The following is a 27,469-nucleotide window of genomic DNA, read 5'->3' on the forward strand; positions in this document are numbered from 1 at the left end:
AGGTGATAGGATTAGATCTAATCTTGTTTGTCACCACAATTAACACTCTCATTCAATCTTCCTCCCAGGGAGGTGCTTAAGAAAAGATCCAAAGCACTTGGCAACTCTGAAGAGAAATTAAAAGTTCACCTCAAAGTCACCAGGACCAGTGTCACAAGTCAGCAAGACCCGTTCCAACTTGAGAATGGGTGGTTTCTTTTGTCTCCAAAAAAAAGAGGCTACTCCAAAATAGCAGTAGCAAACTCTTTTATTAGGTAACTGCCCACACCCACCCCACTAACCACAGCAAGACACCAAAAAAGCTTCCACCAGCACCAAAGGAGCACAAAGCAAGGTGAAAGGCACCACCTCAGAATTCAAAGTCCTCATCAGCCATGTCAATGGCCCAGGCAAACTTCTCCCTCTGCGTCTTGTTATAGATCTTCTCGATGGGCACACCAAATTTCTTGCACCTGGGCAGATCACAAGACAGCAGTGGGGATAGAATCACAGAATGATGATCCAGTCCAACCCTTCTCTAACCCAACCAAGGCTAGCACTAAACCATGTCCTTCAGTACATCTCTGTCTTTTAAACACCCTCAGGCATGGCAATTCAAACATCCCCCTGAGACACCTGTTCTGGTCTGAGAACACTTTCAGTGAAAAAGTTTCTTCTAATAGACAACCTAATGTTCCCCTGGGGCCAGCCATCCCACACCACTCCCAGCACAACGGTCACCTCCACTCAGGGAATTAAGAACTGGACATTGTGCCACTACAAAGACATGCAAAGTGACCCCTTCTTGTCCTAAACCCAGAAGGAGGCTCCTGGTTAACTGTGAGCCAGCAATATGCTCTTGTAGCCAAGGTGGTCAGTGGTATCCTGAGGTGCACAAAGAGTGTGGTTGAGGGTGGTTCTTCTCTCCTACTCCACCACAGTGAGGACACAGTTGGAGTCCTGGGTCTAGTTATGAGATTCCCAGTTCAAGACAGACAGGAAACTACTGGACAGAGTCCAGTGGAGCCCATGAAGCTGCTGAGGAGCCTGCAGCATCTCTGTGAGAGGAAAGGCTGAGAGCCCTGGAGCTGTTGAGCCTGGAGAAGAGCCACCTGAGACAAGACCTGCTCAATGCTCAGCAAGAGCTGAAGGGTGTGGAAGGGGTGTAGCAAGAAGCTGGGGCCAAACTCTCATCACTGGTGCCCAGTGACAGGACAAGGGACAATGGACACAAACTGGAAGCCAGAAGGTTCCATCTCAACAGGAAGGGAGGGGAAAAAAACAGAAAAAAAGTCTTTGCTGCAAGAGAGTGCTGAAGCCCTGGAGCAGACTGCCCAAAGAGGTTGTGCAGTCTCCCTCTCTGGAGAGATTCCAAACCTGCCTGGACATTGTGATCCTGAGCAACCTGCCCTGAGTGACCCTTCTTCAGCAAGGGAGTTGGACACTATGTTCTCTAGAGGTTCTTTCCAACCCCTACCATTCTGTGATCCTGCAGTTATTTGCAGCAAGCCTTAGCTTTGGTTGTTGCTGGCCTCATCCAACCCCCTCCAAGGCTTGGGAAGGTTTCTTTCCTTTCTCCTCAAGCACAGGTTACTCCTGCTCTTCAGGCCATGCTAGGTAAGCTGCACATAGAACACTTGCCCCATAGCATGTCAGACTCACCAAGCTATGCTAATCCTGGGGTCCAGGTAATTCAGCTTGGATGTGCCCAGAGCTATCTGTTTGTTCTCCTCTTTATCTGTGGCCTGAACATTCAACTTAGCCAGCTGATCTTCCAGCCTCTTCAACAGCTTCTTTTTTTTCTCCATGTTGCTGAGGGCAGAGGAAAAGCAAGAGAAGTAACACATTAAAAGAGAAAAGAAGCAGCTGAGGGGAAACATACAGTAGTTCTGATCTGTGCTGCCTGGAAGCATGAAGGGAAGCCAAGAAGCTTCAGCACAAGAGGCAGAAACTGGATCCAAAGAAGTTCCATCTGAACATGAAGGAAGAACTTCTTCACTTTGAGGATGATGGGGCACTGAAGCAGGTTGCCCAGACAAATTCTGGAGTCTCTTTCTCCAAAGACTGTTCAAACATGCCTAGACATGACCCTGAGCAACCTGCTTTATGTGAACCTGGTTTAGAAGGGGCACTGGATGTGATGATCTCCAGAGGTTTTCCTTCCAACCACCACCATTCTGTAATTCATCTCAGAGCAGCCTCTACACTAATCCTAACTCCACTGAGTCTTGAGTCTACGAAACACTCCAGAATGGCAGAGTGGAAGATGCCATTCAGCACTAACCCATTTCTCAAGTACTTTGACCTCATAAGACACTTCAAAAACAGAACTGTTACCACTGAAATAGAACAAGCACAAAAGCCAGAACCCAGCAAGGACCACCTTCTCAAAATCAGGCTCCAGGAGCAATGACCACCTCTGAAAACCCACTCTGCATCCCAGTAACAGAAAGCATAAGCAGAAAACATGAAACTCTGCAGCACAACTTAAAAGGTAAGCCTTGTGCCTCTCCAGCTTTCTCCTGTCTTTGGGCAGGCAGCAAGTCACATTTTGGCTCTGGGAAAAGGAGCATGTGTGGACAGATCCCACAATGATTGCTGAAGACCCCAGACAGGTCACAACTTACCATTCGTATACGCCAAAGTCAAAGTCAGCCTGTGTATCACCAGCTTCACCTTAAGCTAGGCATCCTTTGTCAAATGCCACTGCTAGAACAGTTACAGCGTGGTGGGGGTCAGAAGGGACCTCTGGAGATCATCTACTCCAACCTACCTGCTAAAGCAAGTCTACCTAAAGCAGGTTGCCCAGGATTGCAATGTCCAGGTGGCCTTGGAAACTCCACAGAAGGAGACTCCACAACTTCTCTGGGCAGCCTGCTCCAGTTCACTGTTACTCTTACAGGAAAGAGGTTTTCCCAGGCCAACATCTTAGGCTGGAAGCCTCATTATGCAGTGATGTGTGCCTTATCACAAATAAATTCTCCTGAAGAAGCTCTTTGCAATCCTAGAGTTGCAAGGATTCATCCACAAGACTTCCACTCATCTGCTAGGCTGCCATGAGACACTTGGTACCCAACAGTGACACATCAACTGTGATGACCTGCACAGAGAGTGTTGGACCACAGCATCCCCATGGACTCTGCACAATGGTAAGGAAGAGTCACTCACACTTCTGCTTTAGGATCTTTTGTGCCTTCAAACTCCTCTTCAGCTTTTTGGAGCTCCTGCTGGGCTTCCTCCACCTGTTTCTTCTTGGCATCAATCTGTGAAGGCAAATACAAAGTAAGCTCATGTTCCTGTCCTTCCTGACTGTTTCAGCTGTCTTCCTCTTTCCCTTTTCTCTGCCACACTGCTCCTAATTTTCTCATCAGCTATTCCAAAGACAACAACTCATCCCTGCAGCATCTGCTGGAGATCAAGCATTTCTCAGCACCTTGCAAGAGATCTTTACAGCTTGGATACCAGAAACACTTGCAGCTCCTATCTGGTCATCTTGTGCAACTGCCTGAAATGGGTCGTGACAGTGGTGGAGCCCTCTGCAAAGCACAAGGTTCACCAGTACGGTGTTAACAAAAACTGAGGGCAATTAGAAGTGGTAGCTTAAGATACTTCCATATCAGATCCTTGACATTTCATCTGGTCCTTCTGCAAACAGCCAATCATTTGTCTGGTGGGCCAACCAGTTTCTCTGGTTCAGAGCCAGCTGTGAAGTTGTGCCACTGTAGAAGGCATCTAGCTTGAAGGCACTAAAATATGCCAGTGCTACATGTGCTTCATGCAGTATTTGAGTTTTCCCCATCCCTCTCCACCCCTGGCTTGAGGTCTCTGCATTGATTTAAAAGAACCCCCACTCCTGCTTCATTCCCTGCCACACCTAATCAATGTGATCTCTTCAGGCATCAAGTTATTCACCTTCTCTCTCCCAGCCTTCCTCCTCCCAAAACCAGATCAGAGGTTAGATGAAATTTAGAGGCTCTAGGCTTGGTCTGCCTCACCTTGCTCTGGAGAACCTTCATGGACTTCTCAAAGGTTTTTGGTGTAGACCTCTGATGGTTGCACAGGATGGCCACAGCTCGGTTAGCTCGATTGTAAGACAGGATCTTTCCTGCAACATTGTCTTCAGCTGGAAATCAATGGAAGCATCACTTTGTCTCCTTTCTAGGAGCTCAGGAGAAGCAGGGAGTAGAGCAGGACAACAGTAAGCTGTTTTCAGACAGCAACACTGCTGGTGGAAACTGGTGAAGAACACTTGAGCATCACTGAATCTGATCCTGTGCCTCATCACTCATGTACTCAAGGTAGACAAAAGAGTGCAACCAACCAACAAAGCAAGTAAGGGAGAACAGAAACACTCCCAGCTTGGCTGCAGGTCAGACTACTGCTGAGTGGGTAACCATCTGAACCATAGAGAATGATTTGGACTGGAAAAACCCTTTCAAACTCATCTAGTCCAACCCCACTGCAGTCAGCAGGGACACCAGCAACTACAGCAGGCTGCTCAGAGTCCCAAAAAAACTGCCCTGGAATGGTTCCAGGGATGGGGTACCCATCACTATTCTTGGTATCCTGGGCCAGGGTTTCACCACCACCAGTTTCAAAAACATCTTCCTTCTCTCTAGGCTAAACCTCTCTCTTTTAGTCTAAAACCAGCACCCCTTGTCCTGTCACAACAGACCCTGATAAAGTCTGAGTCCACCTTTCTTACCAGCCTCTGAGTACTGAAAGGCCACAAAGTGGTCTCCCTGAAGCCTCTTCCAGGCTGAAGAACTCCAGCCCTCTCAGCCTTTGTTCAAAGCAGATGCTTTATCCTTCTGGATCACCTTCACAGCCTCCTACGGACCCACCCCAACAGATCCATATCCCACCTTTCTGCATGCCCTCATTAGTTACACAGAATGGTTTGAGTTGGAAGGGTCCTTAAAGATTATCAAGTTCCAACCCTTGTCATAGGCAGAGACATCTCTCACTAGGCCAGGTCGCTCAAAGCCTTATCCAGCCTGATCTTAAACACTTCCAGAGAGATGTTGAGATGCTAGAACATGTCCAGAGAAGGGCAACAAACCTGGTGAGGGGCCTGGAACACAGCCCTATGAGGAGAGGCTGAGGGAGCTGGGGGTGTTTAGCCTGGAGAAGAGAAGGCTCTGGGGTGACCTCATCGCTGTCTACAACTACCTGAAGGGAGGTTGTAGCCAGGTGGGGTTGGGCTCTTCTCCCAGGCAACCAGCAACAGAACAAGGGGACACAGTCTCAAGTTGTGCCAGGGGAGGTCTAGGCTGGATGTTAGGAGGAAGTTCTTGACAGACAAAGTGATTCCCATTGGAATGGGCTGCCCAGGGGGGTGGTGGAGTCACCGTCCCTGGAGGTGTTGAAGAAAAGCCTGGATGAGGCACTTGGTTCCATGGTCTAGGTGACTGGATAGGGCTGGGTGCTAGGCTGGACTGGATGATCTTGGAGATCTCTTCCAACCTGCTTGATTCTATGCAGCACCCACACCTTCTCTGGGCAACTCATTCCCTACCATCCTACACATAGTGCATCACCTATCAAAGAGGAGCAGGCATTTCTAAGGACCCCAAGGTAATGGACAGACACCACTAAGCTCACTGTCCATGCAATGCAGCTGGTGAAACCACAACCACTATTAGGAACTCACAATTAGTGAGTGCCCTGAGCTGCTCTTGCAAGGTGATGGAGGCATTGTAGGTTCTGAACACTTTGGCAGTCAAACCATCCATCAGTCTCTGGAGATGTCTGTTCAAGACACCTGTCTGGAGAAAGGAAGACAGGGCAAAGTGTGGAAGAAATGAAGAGAACAAACAGAAGTTAGGACAATAAAACACCTGCATTTCAGACTATCTTTTATCTAACCAAGTAAATCAGGCATTAGAAATATTTCCCACAGCTTGTAGATCTACTTGTCGGGCCAGGCCCTCAACTGTCTAAAACCGGCACAAATTCCACCTAAAGCTACACAGCATTTCCCTGGACATCAAAAACTCCTGCCCATCTGTGGCCAAAAGGACACATCTTGCACCAAATCTCATATCTGATGTGTCTGTCCTGGGCAGCACATGGGGCTGCAGTTGGACTGGAAGCAAAAGATGCTAGGAAGCATCACCCAGGGTTTGGAGGAAGCCTTACTTGTACCAAGAAAACCTATTGCAGCTCAAGTCTACATGACTTGCCTCAAAAGGGCAAGTGGCTTTGTAAGGGGTGCAGGCAGAGAAGGAGCATGGGTGGCAGCAGCCCATATCCCACACTGAGGAAAGCGAAGGAGAAGGTTTTTGTAGGGGAGTAGCTCAAGAAGGAAGGTTGCAGCACTTCTCTCCAGAAGCCACTCACACTTCTACTGAGCCCTGGGGTGAGGCGCGAAAGCATCATATAGATGATGTTTGACACCTCCAGCAATGCCCTGAGCAGTATGTGTGGGGGCAGATCTTCTCAGGCTATAAAAAACACTCAAGCAGATGGATTAAGAGGAGGGAAGGAGCGAGCAAGTCACCTTAGCAGTGACACAGGTTACTCATGGGTGCAGAAGGCAACCAAGCCTTCATTCAGAGAAGCAAAGATGATAGCAGTGCAGAAAGAGGATGAAAAAAAAAAATCTATTACAGCATCCCAGCAGGGTCTGCTAGCAGCTACAGCTAATGTAGCACCACAGTCTGGAAGCCTGAAGGTTGGATGGGAGCATCACAGGTTTGCTTCTACTCCCTCCAGGTTGTTAGTGTTGTTTCAGAAGCTTAGAGACAATCACTTACATTAAGCCTATCAAAGAGGTCATCTCCTGGGTCCTTGCTCCTCATGAACAGCTGCAGGTTCTTGAACACCTAAAGAAAAGGCAAAGATGACCCTGGTCAGGAACAAGAATGCAAATAGCTCCCAGACACCTTCATCTCCATCTGCTTCCTCATCCAGATGGACTCTAATCCAGACCTGTGTCTAAATTCTAGCAACTCCACCAACCTTCTCAACTTCAAGGGCTGTCAGTGGGACCTCAAAGCCACTGGTGCCACAGGCTGTTTTCCCTCTACCTTTGCTATTTCTGTCACTCCAGTTTCCCTACAAACACTCCCAATATCATCTATCCCGTGGGTAAAGCAGAAAGGAAAATAACAAAAAGGACAGCTCAAGTCCAAATGCCCACCAGGCAAATGAAGATACTCCAGCAGGAGGCAGGGTTTCTCTCTCATGATTCATTAGCTAACAGAACCTTGAAAGCCTTAAAGACTCCATTTTTCCCAAGGCAGGGTCACCATGTTTGTGTCATCGCCCAGAGCTGCAATATCTCAGGTGCATGCTGCCACCATAGTGTTAAAGCACAGGAGGTGTGTTTGGAAGGCTTCAGAGGAGAATTTAGGAATGATAACTACTGAGTGAACCAAACCAACCCTGCACTGAATTGCCACACCAGTAACTGTCACCTGCTTTTGCCTCACTCACCAGTTTCTCCACTGACACTTTGTTGTAGTAACGGATGGAGTCTTTCCCAAGGAAGTCAAACTCCACCACATGCTCCTGTCCATCCAGCTTGGGGTGCAGCTTGATGTGTTCCACACGCAGGGAGCAGCAGCCAACTGTGTCAGCAGTCTCCCCTTCCTCCTTCTCATTGCCAGCTCGCAGGGCCAGCTGCAAGGAAACAAAGTTATCCACCCCAGCCCACCGCAGTTCCTCTTTCCAAAGTTAAAGTGCATGTGAACACAAGGAGAGGGAAAAGAAACCTTTCTCAGGGCAATGCCTCACTGAATGGCTGCTGGGACCCTGGTGGAAACCAAGCAGTGACTTCCTCCAGCACAGCATTATTACCCTAAGGAACACCAAAATATCCCCCCAAAATACAGAGCCATACACCTCTCAGTGAGGTCTTTTTCTCTTTCAGACACACACGGAGGTGAAGCCCATGAGGAATGGTACAGCTCCTGCACTGTCACACAGCTACACCTACACACAAGCATCAGCAGATGACAAAAATCATACAATAGCTTAGGTTGGAAAAGATCTTTATGATCATTAAGTCCAGCCATTAACTCTGCATTGCCCAAATCACACTGAACTATGGCAATAAGTGCCTCACCCAGCCTCCTTTTAAACACCTCCAGGGATGGTGACCACCACCTCCCCAGGCAGCCAATGCCAATCACCATTTCTCCGTAAAACTTCTTCCCAATGTCCAGCCTAAACCTGCCCTGGCTCAGCTTGAGACTGTGCCCTCTTGTTCTGCCACTGGGTGCCTAGAAGAGACCAAGCCCAGGCTGGCTATAACCTCCTTTCAGGTAGTTATAGACAGCAACGAGGTCTCCCCTGAGCCTCCTCTTCTCCAAGCTGAACCGCCCCAGCTCCCTCAGCTGCTCCTCGTAGGGTTGTGCTCCAGCCCCCTCACCAGCCTTGCTGCCCTTTTCTGGCCATGTTCAAGCACCTCAACATCTTTCATAAATGGAGAGACCCAGAACCAGGCAGAGTCCTCAAGGTGCAGCCCAACTGGTGCTGTGTCCAGGGGCAGAATGGCCTCCCTGCTCCTGCTGGTCACTGTCCCTGATGCAGGCCCCTCAAGTCTCCCCTCAGCCTTTTCTCCAGGCTGAACAATCCCAGCCCCCTCAGCTGCTCCTCACCACACCTGCTCTCCAGGCCCTTCTCCAGCCATTTCTCACCCTTCTCTAGGCCCACTCCAGCACATCAACATCCCTCTCATTGTGAGAAGCCCAAAGCCAAACACGGTATGTGAGGTGAGGCCTCACCAGTGCCCAAAGGGGAACAACCACCAACCTTTATGATCAGTTCCAGATTCCTTCTGCCCAGTTGTGGTGGTTTGAGGGGTTGCAGGGTCCCTTAAGACCACCACGGAGGGAAAGTCCATGCCAGAGGATGGACCTGGTTGTCCCTGGATATTGTCATTTTGTTTTTCAATCCTATAATCATAGAATGATCACAGAATGGTCTAGGTTGGAAGGGACCTCAAGGATCCTCCAGTTCTAACCCCCTACCACAGGCAGGGACACCTTCCAGTAGAGCAGGCCGCTCAAGGCCTCATCCAACCTGGCCCTGAACACCTCCAGGGAGGAATCAGCCACAGCCTCCCTGGGCAACCTGTTCCAGTGTCTCACCACCCTCACTGTAAAGAACTTCCTCCTAACATCTAATCTAAATCTCCCCTCTTCCAGTTTAAACCCATTACCCCTTGTCCTGTCCTTACAAGACCCTGTCAATAGTCCCTCCCAGCCTTCCTATAGGCCCCCTTCAGATACTGGAAGGCCGCTACAGGGTCTCCTCCAAGCCTTCTCTTCTCCAGGCTGCAGAGCCCCAACTCTCATAGTGTGTCCTCATAGCAGAGCTGCTGCAGCCCTCTGAGCATCTTCACGGCCCTCCTCTGGACTTGCTCCAACAATTTCATGTCCCTCTTGTGTTGGGGGCTCCAGAACTGCACACAGTACTCCAGGTGGGGCCTGACAGCTGCTGCCACTTTAGATGTGAGCAGCAAAGTCAATTCTTCTCTCTTTCCTCCCTTCCTTTCGCATCTCTGGAATGACTCTTAACCAAGTACCTATGTGGGATTAAAACCTGCCTGCAGCCTTCAAGGCCGCAGTGAATTCCAGGCCTACTTGGGCCTAATGGCAGACAATGGAGCCGGAGGGGAAGAAAATGAGCACTGGGGTTTGGTGGTTGGTTTGGGGGAATTCTGATGTATCCTTTATCTGTGTCAGGCGTTAAGGATTCACATATGCTGTATCCTTCCCTGCACATCTTTAAGTGCTTTTCTGTATTCCTCTCCAATTCAGTAAGAGCATTAATATTTTTCTGCCTTTTACAAGAATCATAGAATCAACCAGGCTGGAAGAGACCTCCAACATCATCCAATCTAACCTGGCACCCAGCCCTATCCAGTCAACTAGACTATGGCACTAAGTGCCTCATCCAGGCTTTGCTTGAACACCTCCAGGGACGGTGACTCCACCACCTCCCTGGGCAGCCCATTCCAATGCCAATCACTCTCTCTGTGAAGAACTTCCTCCTAACATCCAGCCTAGACCTCCCCTGGCACAACTTAAGACTGTGTCCCCTTGTTTTGTTGCTGGTTGTCTGGGAGAAGAGACCAACCCCCACCTGGCTACCCTTCAGGTAGTTGTAGACAGCAATGAGGTCACCCCTGAGGCTCCTCTTCTCCAGGCTGCACACCCCCAGCTCCCTCAGCCTCTCCTCATAGGGTTTGTGTTCCAGGCCCCTCACCAGCTTCACTGCCCTTTTCTGGACACATTCCAATATCTCAACATCTCTCTTGAATTGAGGGGCCCAGAGTAAAGAGTAAAATAATCTGTCACACTCTTAAACAAAAAACTCTGACACCAATACAAGCAGCACACTCCAAAAACCTACAGGGTTGGAGGAGCAGATAAACTAAATCTCGCCCTCCACAGGGATGGAGGATCTGGGGCTAGGTAGAAGCTGCAGATACCTTATCAATGAAGTAGAGGGCCACAGCTATTTGCCGCTTCCTCATCTCCCTGGACTTCCAATCAGCTCGGTACTCAGCACGGATTTTGTGGACAACACCCTTCAAGCGCCGGGCTACCTCATACTTCTGCCAGTCCTTCTCCCCCTGCAAAGAGATGTCAAAACTCAGTGCCTCATCCTCCTTCCCTCCCTCCCAGTGAGATCCTGCTCTAAGACCATCCCCAGCATCTAAATACTCCTCAAAGCCCATTGTTTTCTTGAGAAGACACTCCATGAAGTGGAGAAATCAGGACAAACCCAGCTCACCTGGAGTTTCCATGTCCTCTGATAGAGGTGCTGGACCTGGGGTCGTGACCAAGTCTGAGTTGCTTACAGTTGCTCTGGAGGTGTTCTCTAGCAGCTAGCAGCCAGCACACAGCAAGTGAGGACCCAAGCAGACAAGCATTGCATGGCCATTGCCTCCATCTGGACACTCCCAATGTGGACTGACACAGTGCACTTGTGCCCAACCTGTTCTCTGTACCTTTATTTGCTTTGGGGACTGGAAATAGCTTTAAATAACCTTTCCCTGCTGCCCTTTTGCTCCCTACCTTGCACAGCACTACAAGTGGTGATCCCATCTGCTCATACCCTTTATTCTCCAGCATAAATCATGGATTAATAGAACTGCTTTGGTTGTAAGAAGCATTTCAGATCATCAAGTCCAACTGTTAATCACACACTATCAAGTCCAGCACTAAACCATGTCTCTCAGGACTGAATCTACACAGCCTTGAAATCCCTCCAGTGATGAGGCCTCCATCACTGCCCTGCACAGCCTAGTCCAGGGCTTGACAACCCTTTCTGTGAAGGATTTGTTCCAAATATCCAAGCTAAACGCTCCCCTCACCCCCAGTGCAGCTGGAGGCCATTTCCTCTTGTCTTATCACTTGTTAATTGGGAGAAGATACCAACCTCCACCTGGTTGCAACCTCATTTCAGGGAGCCAGAAGGTCCCTCTCAGCCTCCTTTCCTCCAGGCTGAAGCACCCCAGGTCCCTCAGCTGCTCCTCACTGGACCTGTTCTCCAAACCCTTCCCCAGCTTCAATATCCTTCTCTGGACACACTCCAACACCTCAGCATCCTTCTTTGAGTGTGGGACCCAAAACTGAACACCTGAGTCAAGGTGTGGCCTCACCAGTGTCCAGCCCAGGGTGGGACAATCCCTGCCCTGCTTCTGCTGGCCACAGTATTTTCAATAGATTTCGGTTGACGCATCACATCTCTGCTTTCCCCTGACCTTTCTACCTGTTGGCCCCAAAGGCAACAACTCTGCCTGAACAGCAATATCACTCCAACCTTCAGCTTGGAGCTGGGGTTCAGCATGATGTACTTCAGACTGTTCTGGATGTTCTCTGTCCACGACGCCAGCCAGGTAACAGTGTTGTCGAAGCGCACCTCCTTCCATTTATGCCCTTCTGGTGGTGTGGGGATCTTAGAATCCCTGTGGGCAGAGGAGGTTTTACAGCCCTCAGACCACGAAGGAAAAAGAGGTTCATCAGCTCAACTGTTTCTTCACAGGGAGCCAAGGCTGTTCAACACATTGCAGTATTACTTACAGAAAACATAAAACCCACCCAAAATTGTTTCACAACATAGAATGGGTTGGAAAGGACCTTTAAAGGTCATTTAGACCCAACAGTCCTGCAGTGAGCAGAGACATCTGCAACTAGAACAGGTTGCCCAGGTGATCAGATCTTTATCCTTTGGATGCTGGAGACAACAGAAGAACTTGCTGCACTGGTGGGCAGTGTTTGCAATCAAGGTCACAAGGTCTTCAAGTGGATCATTAAAGACCAAAGCATCTCAAGTAGCTTAGAGAGCAAACTGACTCTTAACCCAGCCACTGTTTATTCTCTATCCAGTGAGTATCATTCCAGCCAGGGGATCCATAAAAGTCAGAAGAAATGGCCTATGTGGAAGAGAAGTACCAGAGAAGTGCAGAGTTTCCCCTTCTTCAGAGAGGTTGTAGGCGCACTGAAGTGTTTGCAGCTAATGTTGGGTGAACATTACAGGCACCAGTGAGAGCTGCTCAGCAGCTTCCCTGGCCACTTTACATCCAGACAGAAACTAAAAGTCAGACCTAAATGCAAAACAGAGATCTGAAGGGGACCAGGAAGTGACAGAATCAGAATTGTTCCAGTTGTAAAAAAACCCAAACCTCTAAGGGTTCTAAAGAGCCAAAGGGTTCCAAGTGAGCTCAAGCCTAAGGAGAGCAAAACTCCAGAACAACTCAGAGCAGAGGAGATGTGCAGCATATTCCTGCCCCAAAAGCAGCTCAGATTTTAGAGTCTCAGCTCCTCCCCCGGCAACTCACTTGCTGCAGTTGATTGTAACATCTTCTGGCATGATCCTCTTCTTCAGCATGCCCATTTTGGGGTGGTTACCTCGTCCACGAAACAGCCCAGGTGGCTCAGTTTTGAAGTTGCCGATCTTCTCCCGGTGCCCATCGAGGATGCAGTACCCATACTCCTCTTGAATCTTATCTGCCTCTTGCTTCAGTTTCTGAAACAAGAACCATCCCATCATTATCATCCCACAGGATGAAACAAAAACCCCATGGCTTGTGCCTGCCTATCATTCCCCTCCCTTTCTTGCAGAAAGCAAGGCAGGCGAGGTAGAGCTTGAAGGAGGAGGACATGAACATGTATCCAAATCCATTCCCAATAATCCACTCCTTTTACAAACTCTTAAGGTGATGCTGGTCCCACATGAGACACCAATGGACGAAAGTCTGTGTGCCAGAAATCCCTTATCAAGGTCCACTACCCTGTAGATATGGTAGAATCCCAAATCATGATCCAAGGATGCCACAAAACATGCAGCTGCTGCACAGAAAGTTACTGAAGAGGGGCATGATGATCATGGAGAGATGATGCTGATTCAAAGGCCAAAGAGGTCCCAGACCAAAGCATAACACAAGGAATGGAGACAAGTGGGAGCTGAAATATCCCAGCCTCATCCCAAAACAGCAGCCAGCCTCAGGTGTCATAATAAACAGTCCTCACCTGCTTCTCCTCTTTGGGGAGTGCTTTCCGTGCCTCGCTTTTGTCCACAAAGTACTTGTGGATCTCACTGAAGTCACACTTGTCCAGGTCTTTAATTATCTCCTGTTCCTCTGAAGTCATCTCCTGAGGAAAGGATGAGAGGGGCTGGGCAAAACCAACTCTGCACAAAACTGCTGCTTATTTCTTTTCTTCACAAAGAAGGAAAAGATCCAAATAGCAGTTCTTCAGAAAAATCAGGAGGGAGTGGCCACCCCCAACTACTTCAGCCACCTCCACTCAAGGACAGACAAAGCTGCCATAGTAGGAGACCATCCTGCCTGCAGACATTTCAGCTTGCACCCAGGAAAGCAAAACACAGCTGACTCTGAGGTCAAGCAACTTCTAACCTCTGCTGTGGAAAAAGAAGTGGTCCACAAGCATGGTCATAAGCAGCTTGCAGTGATTGCAGAAGCATCTCTGAAGGTATCCTTCCCTAGGAGGCGACTGAGCCAAGGTGCTGTGGAACCATCAGGTTAATGCTTCAGAGGGACACATGCCTCAAACTCCTTGTGAAGCATCTGCTTTCTTAGGTAGCATGGCTGAAACTCATCAGGACCACAAGTGTCAAGCTCTGAAAGATCCTGCAGACAGCAAGTCCCAGCCCAAATCCAGAAACAGCAACCAATCACATAATTTAGAACCCCACAGATGAGTGATGACAACTTAAGAACTAAGCCACAAATAAAACCCATCTCCTCCATCCATGGTGTTGTCAGGTTGATGGACTCAATCTTAGAGGTTTTTTCCAAGTGAAACAACTCTATGATTCTGTCCCACACCACAGCCTAGGATCTACCTGGAGATGACAGGTTTAATGCTAAGTTTAATTTGGAAGATGGGCAGCAAGGAAGCCCTCACAGAGAAGATACCTTCCTCCAGTCACTGAAGAAGTTATTCTGGAAGATCTCCTTGGTTGTGTACTCATGATCAAGCATTTTGGCATAGAAGGTGGCAATTTCTTCTGTAGCCAGGCTCAGCTTCAGGGGTTTGCCTAGGAAAAGAGAGGAGCTTTAGTTATGGGGACAATCCTATCCAGGCAGTTGTACACTGGTGGGATTCCAGAACATTCCTACACCAGACACAGCCTCATCTCTGGATCAATGCCTTGAGTGCTTGGCACAGCAGGATGCTGCTGCAGCTCATCTGCAATCACATGCTTCATTTTCTTCTCTGGCAGAGTGGAAACCTTGATTTACACTAAGGTCTTTGAGCCATGGAGCTATCAGCAGCCACCACACTGAGTCCCAAACTAACAGCTCGATGCAAAGTTTTTCTTTCTGACCACAGCCACTTCCAGGACCTCTCCTAGTGGAGAGGTTTCGTGTCAAATACTTTCCCTACACAAATGAAGCAATCATGGGAAGCTGAAAGCTGAGATATGAGCAACAGATAGAACCACTCATCATTGTCATCCAGTGGGTCTCAGATCATTTGTCAGAGCCACAATCCTGTTCTGGGCTCTCTGGCCAGCGCAATGAGATGTAGTCAATATAAAGAACTTCTTGTTCCTAAGAGACCAACAGTTTGAAAGAGTTTTTCTGGGCAAGCCACAGGAAAAACACCCTGCAGAACTCCCAGGGATGGTTCAATCCTACCTACACCAGACATTCTGGTCTAAGGGCTTCCTGATCTCCATGTGAACTTCCGTGCACAGTGGGTCAACGCCTTATAGACTCCCCAGAACAAGTTTCTTCCTTCTTGGGGTTGCTGAATGTCCACACATTTTTTCATCTGGGAATGGTGACAACTTTAAGCAAACACGGCAATTATCACCCAAGACCCCAGGCCAAAGCCACCAGCCTAGATGCACACAATACACAGATGGGCACCTCTCAACTCGAGAGGCCACAAGGAAGGTCCGAACGCTATGCTCCTTAAGCCAAGTCACTGGCCACCTCACTGATGTCCCATCACTGCCCTCTGGTGACAGTATTGCCAGACTGCTCAGCTCACCAACTTGGCCTTTTTCTTTACCCTCCTACCAAAACAAGCAATAGGAGTCCCAGTGAGGAGGCTGAAGAGGACCAAGATCTCATAGGCTGGCGGTACCCTCCCATCTTCAGCATCCCTTGGCCAAGCCCCAGGATCCTTCTTGCCTCCCTTCCCTTGATCTGTCAGAAAACAGTTCAGGGACAGTGTTAAGACTGGGGAGGAGCACCTAGCAAGCACAGGGGGAAGCGAAGGAGGATGGCAGAGACATGGATCTGTCCCGTCTGCCCTTCACTGACTCATTGAGTTGCTTTAAGGTGATTTTAAGGCTGCTCAGTCTGGAAAAGAGGAGGCTCTGAGGTGGAAAAAAGGGGAAGGTTTCCCAGGAAGAGTTCAAGGATGTTGCTAGGTCTTGTAGGAACAAAATTAGAGAGACAAAAGCCCATTTAGAGCTTAGGCTGGACACTGCTGTTAAGGAGAATTAAAAAATGTTTCTATAAATACATCAATGGCAAGAGAAGGGACCAGAACAACCTCCAGTCCTCGTTAGATAGAGATCTTTTATGATCAGGTTACCCACCCAGTGAATGTGGAGAAGGCTGTAGATGTAGTCTACCTGAGCTGCCTGCCACAACAAGCTCCTGGCAAAGCTGGCAGCTCCTGGCTTGGACAGATTCACTCTGATATGGGTCAAGAATTGGCAGGAAGGCCAGGCCCAGAGAGTGGTGGTGAATGGTGCCACATCCAGTTGGCAGCTGTCACTAGTGGCGTTCCCTAAAGATCAGTGCTGGCCCCAGTCCTGTTCAACATCTTCACTGATGATCTGGACAAGGAGACTGAGTCCAGCATCAGTAAGTTTGCAAATGACACCAAGCTAGGAGCAGGTGTTGATCTGTTGGAAGGTAGGAGAGCCCTGCAGAGGGACCCCGACAGGCTGCATAGGTGCACAGAGGCCAATGGGATGAGATTTAACAAGGCCAAGTGCAGGGTTCTACACTTTGGCCACAACAACCCCAAGCAGTGCTTCAGGCTAGGGACAGAGTGGCTGAGAGCAGCCAGGAAGAAAGGGAGCATGTATCAATGTAAAGCTCAAATTCCAGAGGCACCTTAAGGAGAAAAAAAGCTACCTTTTTACCCCATGATTCAGTCCTCACAAGAGGTGCACAAGAACTTTAGGCAACGGCACCAAGATCTGCTGCTTCACCTCCAACAACTTGGGGTCCAGCCCCACCACTGGATGTTCTGCAGCTAAGAGAGGCTGAGAGCAGAGGTGCAAGTCCCAGATACAAATATGCTTGCATTACAGAACTCCTAAAACTAGGCAAAGGCAACCACATGGGACTTCTTATTCTGTCCCAGGGTGCCCTGCATGGGAGGAGCTACAAGAGACCATCAGCTTCTCAATAATCCTAGAACTCCTACCATATCCAAAACCACCCACCTTTCACCCAAGGTTCAGATTTACCTAATGGGGTATTTGTGGTCTACAGTACTTCCCCTTCTCCATCCAAGGGAAGACACCAGCTCTTCAGCCAGGCAGAGGACAATGCTACAAGCCCCAGATACCACCACAAGCTGGACATACCATCGTAATAGAACCGCACATCATCAGGCAGCGGCTCGTAGAGAGGCACAAAGTAGGGTCCTCGGTGCTCCAGCTGGGTCCATTTAACTTGATCTTCTTTCTTCTCCTCTTCCCACCTGAGACAGAAGCATAGGAACCCATGAAAGCATTCTCAAGCCTGAGAGCTGAAACATTTTCCCAGGGTGACCCTGGGAAGACAATTTGTGAGCACCAGTGGTTGCTCCAGAGGATCTTAAAGCTGCCTTCCAGTACCTGAGAAGAACTTACAGAAGGGCTGGAGAGGGATTTTTCATAAAAGTGTTTAGCAACAGGACAAGAGGGGATGGTTTTAAGCTGAGGGAGAGGAGGTTTAGACTGGATCTTACGAAGCAGTTCTCTGTACAACAGTGGTCAGACTCTAGAATAATTTACCCAGGGAGCCTGTGGATGCCTTCCTTGCTGAGAGTGTTCAAGGACAGGTTAGATGGGACCTGGAGCACCTGAGTCTAGTCCCCATGGTGGGGAAGTTGGAACAGATGATCTCTAAGGTCCTTTTCAACCTAAGCCATTCTATTCCGTGATTAAGTCTAACCATTAACCAGGCACAGTCAGTTCACCACTGAACCATGTCACTCAACAGCACAGCTACACAATTTAAATCCCTCTGGGGACAGGAACTCCACCACTGCTCTGGGCAGCCTGGTCTGGGGCTTGACAACTCCTTCTATGAAGAAACTGCTTCTCATGTCCAGCTTAAACCTCCCCTGGTGCAACCTGAGACCACTTCCTCTTGTCCCATCACTTGTTACTAGGGAGAAAAGACCAACCCCCACCCGGCTGCAACCTCCTTTCACGGAGTTTTAGAGACCCACAAGTTCTTTTCCTTTCCTCCAGGCTACCCCAACTTAGCCCCAAGCAGGGACTGCAAGCACTGAAACTCACCCTCCCTCCACTGTCCTGGAACCATCACAGGTCAGGTTGTTCGGGGCTTTGGGCAACCTGCACTAGTTGCAGATGTCCCTGATGACAGGGGGGGGGGCTAGACTAGACGACCTTGAAAGGTCCCTTCTAACCCGAACCGTACTTACACCTATGAGTTAATACAAGTACGACCTTCACGCACCTTCCTCCTCCCCCCTCAAAGCAAACAGCACTTTAAATTCACTGCAAGCCTTAATGTGAAATGAAGTTTTTAAACATTTATTTTAACTGAAAAACCAAACCCCACCCAAACAATCAAAAGAATCGAATCCCCCACCCTGAAAAGCAGTAAGAGATCATCCAGGTCAAAGCAGAGGAAGAAGTCTGCGGGGTCGTGACAGCGGGACCCGGGACGAGTAGGTCATCTGCAGCCCCGCGGGGCTGATACTGGCCCCTTAAATTCCAGCACCTCCAGGAAAAAGCAGCACTAAACCAAACACGCACACACCCCCCAAACCAGGAGCGCTGGGCAACCGCAGCAGCGCTTCCCCCCGCGGCAGCGCAACGCCAGCGCTCGGCGCGCAGCAGTGGCCCGGAAGCGCTTCCGACCTCTCTCCTCCCCGGGAGCAGGGCGGCAGGGGCGGGTGGAGGAAACCAATCCCATCCAAAGGTTCCTTGTGCCGGGAGAGGGGAGGAAAAAAGGGATAAGAAAGGGGGGGCCCGGGGAATTATATTAAGGAAAAATCAATACGCTACAGAAGACTCTTCTGAAACCATTCCAGAGGTGATCTGAAGGACACCCCAAGAGCTCTAACTCTCCTCCCCCTCCCCACCACGGTTCCCAATGCTGACAAAGCATCTCCTACACTTACCTCCTGCAGCCCCCCAAACCTGACCAGAAGCAAATGGGGGTGAGCTGGGAGGGATGGACCCCCCGACCAAGCAGCGTGGAGGAGAGACGCCGGTACATGTCACCGACCGCCAGTGAGGCTGGGGCATGCCCAGCGCACCCCAAGCATCCTGCCCCCGCACCCTGCTACCCGCCAGTGCATGGCGGCGGTGCCTGAGGCATTGCCACGAGGAGCCACCACTGTGCCCACGCAGCCCAGGTTGTGACACTGCCCATGTGCCCAGGCAGCAAACTCTTATGGGAAATGTAGTCCCGCATGAGGTTTGGGGGGGAGCTGTGTACCGGCCTCTTGCCTCCCTACCAAGCCCCAGCCCCCCCAAAGACGACATTACTCAGCAAAATAGCCTCTTAGTCCCACTTTTCACGCCACTTAGTGCCCCACAAGTGCTATCCCAAAGGTGCAGGTGCCCGTGGACATTTCTACATGGGCTAACACCCCAGCAGCTCCTCCCAGCTCAGGTTTGGATGGGCTCCGAAGCACCCAGCCAAGCGGTAAAGCATTGAGCCAGGCTGCCCAAAGAGGTTGCGGAGTGTTTCTCCTCCTGGACGGTTTACTCTAAGTGGGCCTTTTTTAGCAGGGAGGTTGAACTAGATCATCTCCAGGGGTTCCTCCCAACCTTCACCGCTCTGTGATTCTCTGCCCCAGACACTGGGGTGCTATGGGGAGAGAGCGACACCAAGTGGTTAAAGCCACCACTGCCTGCCGCCCTGCCAAGCAGTACAGCGTTTGGACCCCAGGAAGAAGCTCTTCACTACGAGAATGGTGGAACACTAGAAAAGTTTGACCAGAGATGTGCTTGAGGCCCTATCCTTGGAGACATTCAAGGTCAGGCTTGGTGGGGCTTTGAGCAGCCTGATCTAGTTGGGAATGTCTCTGTTGACCTTTAAAGGTCCCTTCCAACCCAAACTATCCATCAGCCTCACTCACAGTATCACAGTATCATCAGGGTTGGAAGAGACCTCACAGATCATCAAGTCCAACCCTTTACCACAGAGCTCAAGGCTAGACCATGGCACCAAGTGCCATGTCCAACCTTGCCTTGAACTGCCCCAGGGACGGCGACTCCACCACCTCCCCGGGCAGCCCATTCCAGTGTCCAATGACTCTCCCAGTGAAGAACTTTCTCCTCACCTCCAGCCTAAATCTCCCCTGGCGCAGCCTGAGGCTGTGTCCTCTCGTTCTGGTGCTGGCCACCTGAGAGAAGAGAGCAACCTCCTCTTGGCCACAACCTCCCCTCAGGTAGCTGTATACAGCAGTAAGGTCACCCCTGAGCCTCCTCTTCTCCAGGCTAAACAATCCCAGCTCCCTCAGCCTCTCCTCGTAGGACTGTGCTCAAGGCCTCTCACCAGCCTCATCGCCCTTCTCTGGACACGCTCAAGCATCTCATTGTCCCTCCTAAACTGGGGGGCCCAGAACTGAACACAGTACTCAAGGTGTGGTCTAACCAGTGCAGAGTACAGGGGCAGAATGACCTCCCTGCTCCTGCTGACCACCCTCTCCTCATGCTCTCCTGTTGGGGAAAAGAAATCTTGCCCAGACCACCCCAAAACTGGTGCAACTTTTTCCCTTCAGCAACTTGGAATCTGCTGTGTTATGGGGGTCATATCCTCTACCAGCCTTGAGCATCTCTGTTTACCAGCTGGGCACCAGTGTGTTTGTATATATATAATACAAGCTCTTACACAAATAAAAAGACTCTGGTGTACAAATGTTACTATGTATTACCACGAGAGCAGTGAAACACTGGAACAGCTTGCCCAGAGCTGTGGTTGAGGACTCATGCCTGGAAACATATAAGATTACACGTGATAGGGCCCTGAACAACCTGACCTAGTTGGTGGGGGTCACTGCAGGGGGCTGGACATGATGACCTTTGAGGGTCCCTTCCAGCCTGATGAATTCTATGATGCAGAGCCTGTTATCCATCATCCCCCTTCTTCCAGCCAAGGCTGCCAAGTTCAAGGCTTAGAAAATACAAAGCAGCTAAAACCAGCAATTAAAAATCAATTTTCAGAGTTTTACTCCAAGAAATAAAACTAAATCCTCAGTTGCATTAGACATAGACTCACCCACAGGCCAAAGACCTGCAGGACACTCACCACTTCCATTTGTTTTCCATCTCTTTCTTTTCTTCCTCTTTCTTCTCCTTTTTAACCTTTTTGTTGTTTTTTTCTTCTTCTCCTTCCTTAGACTTCCTTTTCCGGGTTTTCTGTGGGGTCTCCTCTTCACTTTTCTCTTTGCTCTTTTTTCCTTCAGGTTTCTCTTTTGGCTTTTTCTCTTTGATTTTTTTCCTTTTCTCTTTCTCTGAGGCATCTCCCTTCACCTTATCCTCCTCCCCCACCTCTGCATTCTGGGTCTCCCTCCATCCTTCGTCCCCTTTCTCATCCATATCTTCCTCTTCCTTCACTCCTTTTCCACCCTCGCTTCCCTTCCCCACCCCATCTCTCTCTTCCAATTCATCTCCAGCTCCTTTCTCACTTGTCTTCCCCAGTTCTTGCCTCTCTTCCAACATTTTTTCCTTCTTTACTTTCTTTTTCTTTTTCATCCCCTCCATTTTCACCTTCATGCACTTCTCTGCTTCCCCCTTCTCCTGCTTTTCCTTTCCATCACCCTGGATACTGTTGTTGCTCCTTTGCTTGACTCTGCCCTGTTCTCCTGCCATGTTCCTGGCATCACCATCAGCCACCTTCTCCTTGATGTCCTTAAATACATCTCCACAGCTTTCCTCAAATCCACCCTTTCTCCTCCCTCCCTTTCTCTCCAATTCCTTTTTCTCTTGTGTCTTCACCCATTTCTCTTTTGAGTCTTGAGCACCACCTTGCTGCTTTGGGACAAAGAGGTCCAACTTCTCACCTTCCCTCACTGGAACAATTCCCACATCCAATTCCAAAGTTCCAGGATCTCCAGAGGAGGATGCAGCCATACCAGCAACACCATTGCTCAACTTTGGGACCTGTGGGAAACAGCCATAAGGATTGAAGCTGGGAAAGGAAAATGATTATCCCAGAACCCAGAGGGCACAAAGGAGGTGGTCCACGCAGGATTTGGTCTGCAGATGGTGGATGCCCACGAGTTTCCTACCCCAGCTTCAGCCTTGCTCTCTGACAGCTGCTGTCCTGTTGCGAGTCGTGCTCTCTGGGGTTTGCACTGTAACCTACAAGAGAAGCAAAGACATTTCTCACTTGTTGTTGAGCATCAACCTCCACTTCTTATATGGAAAAATAGGGGATTGCTCCCAAAACAAGTCCTCCTTTCTCTCAAGTGCAAGATCTTGAACGCTATGACACATGGAGATATTCCAAAGCAGCATTTCTAGAAACAGGTTGCAGCTTGTGGGATGAGGAAGCTCAAAAGAGCAGGACTGCATTTGGTCTGGAGACTGTGGGAGGCCTCAAGGAAGCACTCACAGGGACACCTCTGGGGGGAGAAGGGGACAGGTTTTGGCATTTGGCAGCACCAACTGAACACTTCTACTCCATGGATGGCATTGTGAACACACTGGAGGAGGGGGATCTTGTAATGGGACACATCTCCTGGGACTGTGGAGAAAGCCTCTGCCACTCCCCTCCCAAGAAGGCAACCCAAGCATTGACATAACAGGGAAGGACATGGCCTCATTGTTGCCACAAGCTGCAGGACAAGGAGTGTCTGAAGCCATGACCTCCACCAGCCACCATATGGGTGGAGACATCCCACTAAACCTCCCCTGGAACAACTTGAGGCCATTTCCTCTTATCCTATTGCTTTTCACTTGGTAAAAGAGAACAACCTCCACCTGTTCCCAAACTCCTTTCAGGGAATTGTAGAGTGCAAAGTGCTCTCCCCTCAGACTCCTTTTCTCCAGGCTGAACAACCCCAGGTCCCTCAGCTGCTCCTCACAAGACTTGTTGTTCAGACCCTGCACGAGCTTCATTGTCCTCTGGACATACTCCATCACCTCAGTGTCCTTCTCAGAGCGCAGGACACAAGCCTGAACACAAGATTCAATGTGGCCCCATCACTGCCCAGTACAGGGGAACAATTCCTGCTCAGGTCCTGCTGGCCACATTCTTGCTGATCCAAACCAGGATGCTGGCGGCCATTGTAGCTGCCTGGACACACTGCTGGTTTGTGTTCATTCATATCTAATACCCCCAGGTTATTTTCCACCAGGCACTTTCCAGCCACTCTTCCTCAAGTCTGGAATGTTCATGGAGGAGTTGTGATTCCAGCGAGGGATGTGGCATTCCAGACTGGGCTTGCATCTCCACAGTTTGTAAGCACAGCAACTACCCTGATGCTATCCAGGAAGGAACTGGGAAGCCAAGTTCTTGCATCCTAGGAGGATGGTGAAGTCTCTCCTGATCATCCAGGAGAGCACAAAGTGCAGAACCATAATCTCTGCTTTTAGCCAAAACATCCTACAGAGGGAAAGGGAGATTTCTGGGCCCATTTCTCAGTTCTTTAAGACTGGTGCTATGTTATCAGGTGCTGAGACAAGTCTTTGATTCTGTTTGGGATGGAGACAGCAAGGTCCCAAAAAAACAAGGGCAGAATGATTTTTCCAGGCAGCTGGAGAACACATTACACAATCCCCACTAAACTCACTAGGGCAAACAGCCCTGCAAAACATGCTCGGCCTTTCCAATCTCATTAGCAGCCAAGCACCACCAGATTCATGACTCAGAAGGCAAAGTCCTGCCACCTTTGGGGCTCATCTCCTTCCCCAGAAGGTCTTATTAGAGGCCTCTCACTGGACATGAAAGTCTCTAAGACCAGAGAGGATTAGCTTGCTAAGGGACAACTTTATGAATTCAAACTTCCTATCTCTGTCCAGATCTAGCATGGGATGAGAGAATGAAACACTCTTTTCCCAGGCTTCGGGAGGTTAGATGTCCCCACCAGCATTCCCCCACCGCCTACCTCCTATTTATGTAGGTATGTGCATCTGAGTGATCATGCCCTGCTGACTGCAGCATCATTGCAGAGGTTGGAGGAGGACAAGAGCTTCCCTCTCCACCCTCAAATCCAAGGATGTGGCCTCAAATTCCACTCGTGGTGTTTTCTGCAAGCTTTGAGGTCACTGAAGGCACCAGGGCATGGTTAAGATGCCCAGTGGAAGCAGCAACAGGGTGGGCTCAGGAGGAAAAACCAGGGCTGTGCAACCCCTTGACAAGGAGAGAAAGGACAAATTTCTATTTTCAGGGGAAGGAGGGAAGGCATCCAGAAAGTAGCCAAACTTACCTTGAAGAGTTTTTTGCTAGCACTGCTGACCCTGGGTAGAGAGTTGATTTAGTGTCTTCCTGGAAGATATTAACAGTGTTGACCTGGAAGAGGTTAGCTGGTGCAGGTAACCCAACAGAAGCATCACCCCTGAGCACCTACCCAGCCAGGCCACAACACCCATGTCCCATTGACATCAGCTTGCCCTTCCTTAACCACCCTAGCTAGGTACCAGGAGCACAAAATGGGAAGTTTGTCCAACCACAAGGAGATGAATGAGGTGTTTTGGTGTTATCTTACTTCCAACAACACTGAGGAGATATTTTGTGGAGCAAACATATGAAATCTGTCACCTCGCCTCAACCATCATTCTCATTAGATGAGTTGCTGCTACCAGGGACACTTGTTCAGAACAGCAGAAGGGATAGGAGGGCCCCACCACAAAGACACATCACGTGGTAGCTTATGTGCATCCACAACAGTTTAGTCCTTTGGAGATTAAAGGACCCTTGTAGCAGATGGCAAGGGGAAAGAGAGGTGAGGGACAGAGTCACAGCGTGGGAAATTAAACAAGGGTGAATTGAGTGCAAGGAGAAAGAAAAAGTAAAGCATAAGGAAAATGAGGGCAGGACCTAGAAGAAAGGTGCTCACTGCAGGGGGGTTGGACAAGATGGCCTCTGAGGATCCCTTCCAACATGATGCATGCCATGAGCCTATGAAAATGAGCTCAACGGGGACTTAGTGCCCCAGGAGACGACCCACGGTGGCCTCCAAAAACACTATCACACTGCATGCTTGTTTTCAAAGCCAAAGCCAAGTTTTACTGCTGCTGGCCATGAAAGGCTACATCCAACCATGTAACCCATCCCTGAAACCCATCCCAGCTTCACCTGATGTTTGCCAAGTATCAAGGCTCTCGTTAAAAATTCCAACTTCCCCAAGTTTCTCTTTCGAAGGCTTTCAAAAGGAAGCCAAAAACCACACAGGGATGTTTCTTGAAAGCTGGTGCTGGGAAGCTTCTGGGTTAATTCATTAAAAGAGAAAAAAATTCAGCTAATTATAGGTTGGTTGTGGCAAGTAAAGACTTTGGTTCTCTGGGAATACGCCCTCTCTCCTATTCACAATCCTTCAGCCACCATCAGAAGCCAGGCTGGTCAACTCAAGAGCAGGCAGCTATGATCTCTGAACAACTCCTGCATGCAAATGCCTGGTGCTTATATTTGGAACACCAAGACATCTACCCCCAGGAAGCGTTGAAAGGTTTCAAGGTTGCAATTCAGGTTGCATCCATACAGGAAAGTTTGCTGATGCTTCAGAAATTGGGTTTGGCAAGAGGGAGGGAGGCTCACCACAGCAAGCAGAAAAAGCATCTCTGCCAGGATCTATGCTCTCCATCCCCCAAGCACAGCAATGAAGACCAAATGCCTCAGGAAGGGATGTTGTCAGGATGAGATCAATGTCAATCTTTTGCTTGGGAAGTGGAGTCACCCATGAAAACAGCTCTTCAGAGAAGGACTGGAGGGTGTTGGCAGGTGAAAAAGTTAAGTGAGAGTTGGTAATGGGTTCTCACAGCCCGAAATGTCGATCACATCCTGGGCTGATCCCCAGTAGCATGGGCAGCAGGTAAGGGGAGGGGATTCTGCCCCTCTGCTCTGCTGAGACCCCACCTGCAATGCTGGGGCCAGCTCTGGAGTCCTCAGCACAGCAGAGACATGGACCTCTTGGAACAGGGCCTGAGTAGGACAGAAGTGAAGGGAAGGCTGGAAGCTCTCTGTGAGGCCAGGATAAGAGAGTTGGGATTGATCAGCCTGAAGAAGAGAAGACTCCATGGAGAGATGCTGGTGGCTTTTCAGTACTTAAAGGGGATGGTAAAAAAGTTGGGTACAGATTTTTTTTTGCCAGGCCCTGTTCTGACAAAACAAGGGGTGGTGGTTTTAGACAAAAAGAGGGAGACTTAGACTAGAGTGGAGGAAGACATTTTTGAAAGTGGTGGTGGTGAAACCCCAACTGAGGATACCAAGAATAGTGAGAGGTGCCCCATCCCTGAAGTCATTCCAGGGCAGGTCTTCTGGGGCTCTGCACAACTTGCTCTAGTTGCAGATGTCCCTACTGACTGCAGCAGGGTTGGACTAGAAGATCTTTGAAGGACCCTTTGAACACAAGCTATTCCATGATCCTGTCTCCTGTTACTCTTGATCCAACATGAAAATGTGATCCAACCCCAATGCCACAGACACCTGAGCTTCAGACAATTTACTCCTTAATTCAAGATGCTCAAAAGATCCCTTTCAGGAGCTTGCACATAACCACAAGCTCTTAGCCTGCTCTGGCAGAGGGGTTGGATTGGCTGATCCCCAGATATCACTTCCAACTCCCACCATTCTGTGACACCATCCTCACAGCTCCCTTGAGAGCAAATCATGTGAGTGCTCTTTACTCCTTTGATAGAAAGACCACCACATACCAAGCCAGATGTAGGTGTCTCCCCTGTTTGAATCTCATCCTGCAGGCTTGAGCTGAGACCTTGCCCTTCTGCAGCCTCTTGCTTTAGGGAGCTTCTTGGCCAAGGAGACAGAGAAGGAAAACATTCTTTTTTTTTCAGTTAAAGATTGGTTTTGATAATCAGAGCAGCCCAAGGAGAAGGAAGTTGGATGTGGCACTTGTGGACAGTTCCTGGGGGAACACCAGTCCTGTAGCTTCCATCTCCTCCCTGGCTGCTATCATCATCCTCTATCCAGCCAAGGAGTTACCTGCTGATGATGTTTTCCTGCAGAGGCTTCTCCTTGACCTTGAGCAATTTCTTCTTTCTTCCTTTTACTACAGAGGGCTGTGCACCAGGACAGAGCAATGTAAGAGAGAAGTTGATGGCTTGATGTCCATAAAGCAGCTGGGACAGTCACAAGGGTCATCCCAATGCCTAGGCATGCAGAGGGCTGTCAGTACCTGGACCATGCATGGTGTTTTCTTTGGCTCCTTCTTCAATGCCTTTCTCCTAGGTGCCTTTGGCAGCTCCTGGCTCTTCCCTGACTCACTCTTTCGCTTCCTGGGGACAAGATCAAATTTGTCCCACCAAGATCAAGCAGGCAAAAGGTGCATCAAACTCCTTGGTGATGGAAACAGGCCATGGCTTGGAGCCTCACTGCCTAACCTTTATGTGCATCAGCACCAAAAAAAAGAGGCTGCCAAAAGTAAGGTTGGAGGAAATTCTTAACTGAATATTTTAGGGCTGAGATGCCAAACAGAACCAGCTGCAGCAAGACTCACAACAAAGCAATGGAGGCTGCCCCAATGCCCCCCTCTCATCCCTCATGGTACCCACCTGCTGCTGCTGTTCTTCACCCCACCAGCCTTGGGGAACTCCATGGCTCCGTCATCCACCAGGTTTCCAAGCTGGGACACAGGATTAAGGCAACATCCCCAAGGATAACCACTGC

The 27,469-nt window shown here is 49.5% G+C and overlaps 1 protein-coding gene across 4 annotated transcripts; it reads right to left on the minus strand.

The window, feature by feature from the left end:
• Nucleotides 1-229: 229 nt before the first annotated feature.
• Nucleotides 230-27,469, minus strand: TOP1MT (DNA topoisomerase I mitochondrial). Of its 4 annotated transcripts, none has more exons than XM_064154422.1 (20): nucleotides 27,355-27,469; nucleotides 26,979-27,078; nucleotides 26,786-26,862; nucleotides 26,500-26,590; nucleotides 24,057-24,139; nucleotides 21,915-21,987; nucleotides 20,933-21,786; nucleotides 17,023-17,138; nucleotides 14,378-14,499; nucleotides 13,470-13,592; nucleotides 12,779-12,966; nucleotides 11,761-11,905; nucleotides 10,424-10,567; nucleotides 7,420-7,605; nucleotides 6,738-6,806; nucleotides 5,633-5,747; nucleotides 3,975-4,102; nucleotides 3,148-3,242; nucleotides 1,642-1,791; nucleotides 230-452 (listed from the first exon to the last, which is right to left on the minus strand). In XM_064154422.1, exons 1-20 carry the CDS (start codon nucleotides 27,396-27,398, stop codon nucleotides 350-352), a joined length of 3,006 nt encoding a protein of 1,001 aa, XP_064010492.1. In that variant the 5' UTR covers nucleotides 27,399-27,469; the 3' UTR covers nucleotides 230-349. The 4 variants fall into 4 exon arrangements, with proteins under 4 accessions (XP_064010492.1, XP_064010493.1, XP_064010491.1 ...); XM_064154423.1 differs by having other exon boundaries at nucleotides 24,057-24,115; nucleotides 26,500-26,593; XM_064154421.1 differs by having other exon boundaries at nucleotides 26,500-26,593.

Source organism: Pogoniulus pusillus, chromosome 14, assembly GCF_015220805.1.
Source record: "Pogoniulus pusillus isolate bPogPus1 chromosome 14, bPogPus1.pri, whole genome shotgun sequence".
NCBI classification, from domain to species: domain Eukaryota; kingdom Metazoa; phylum Chordata; class Aves; order Piciformes; family Lybiidae; genus Pogoniulus; species Pogoniulus pusillus.

Bases quoted from the DNA above. Each gene is read 5' to 3' on its own strand.
- TOP1MT (XM_064154421.1), bottom strand. From the start codon at position 27,398: ATGGAGTTCCCCAAGGCTGGTGGGGTGAAGAACAGCAGCAGCAG. The intron at 21,787-21,914 runs GTAGGAAACTCG...TGTTTCCCACAG, and splicing joins AGAGCAAGGCTGAAGCTGGG to GTCCCAAAGTTGAGCAATGG. The intron at 14,500-17,022 runs GTATGTCCAGCT...CTCTTTTCCTAG, and splicing joins TGTGCGGTTCTATTACGATG to GCAAACCCCTGAAGCTGAGC.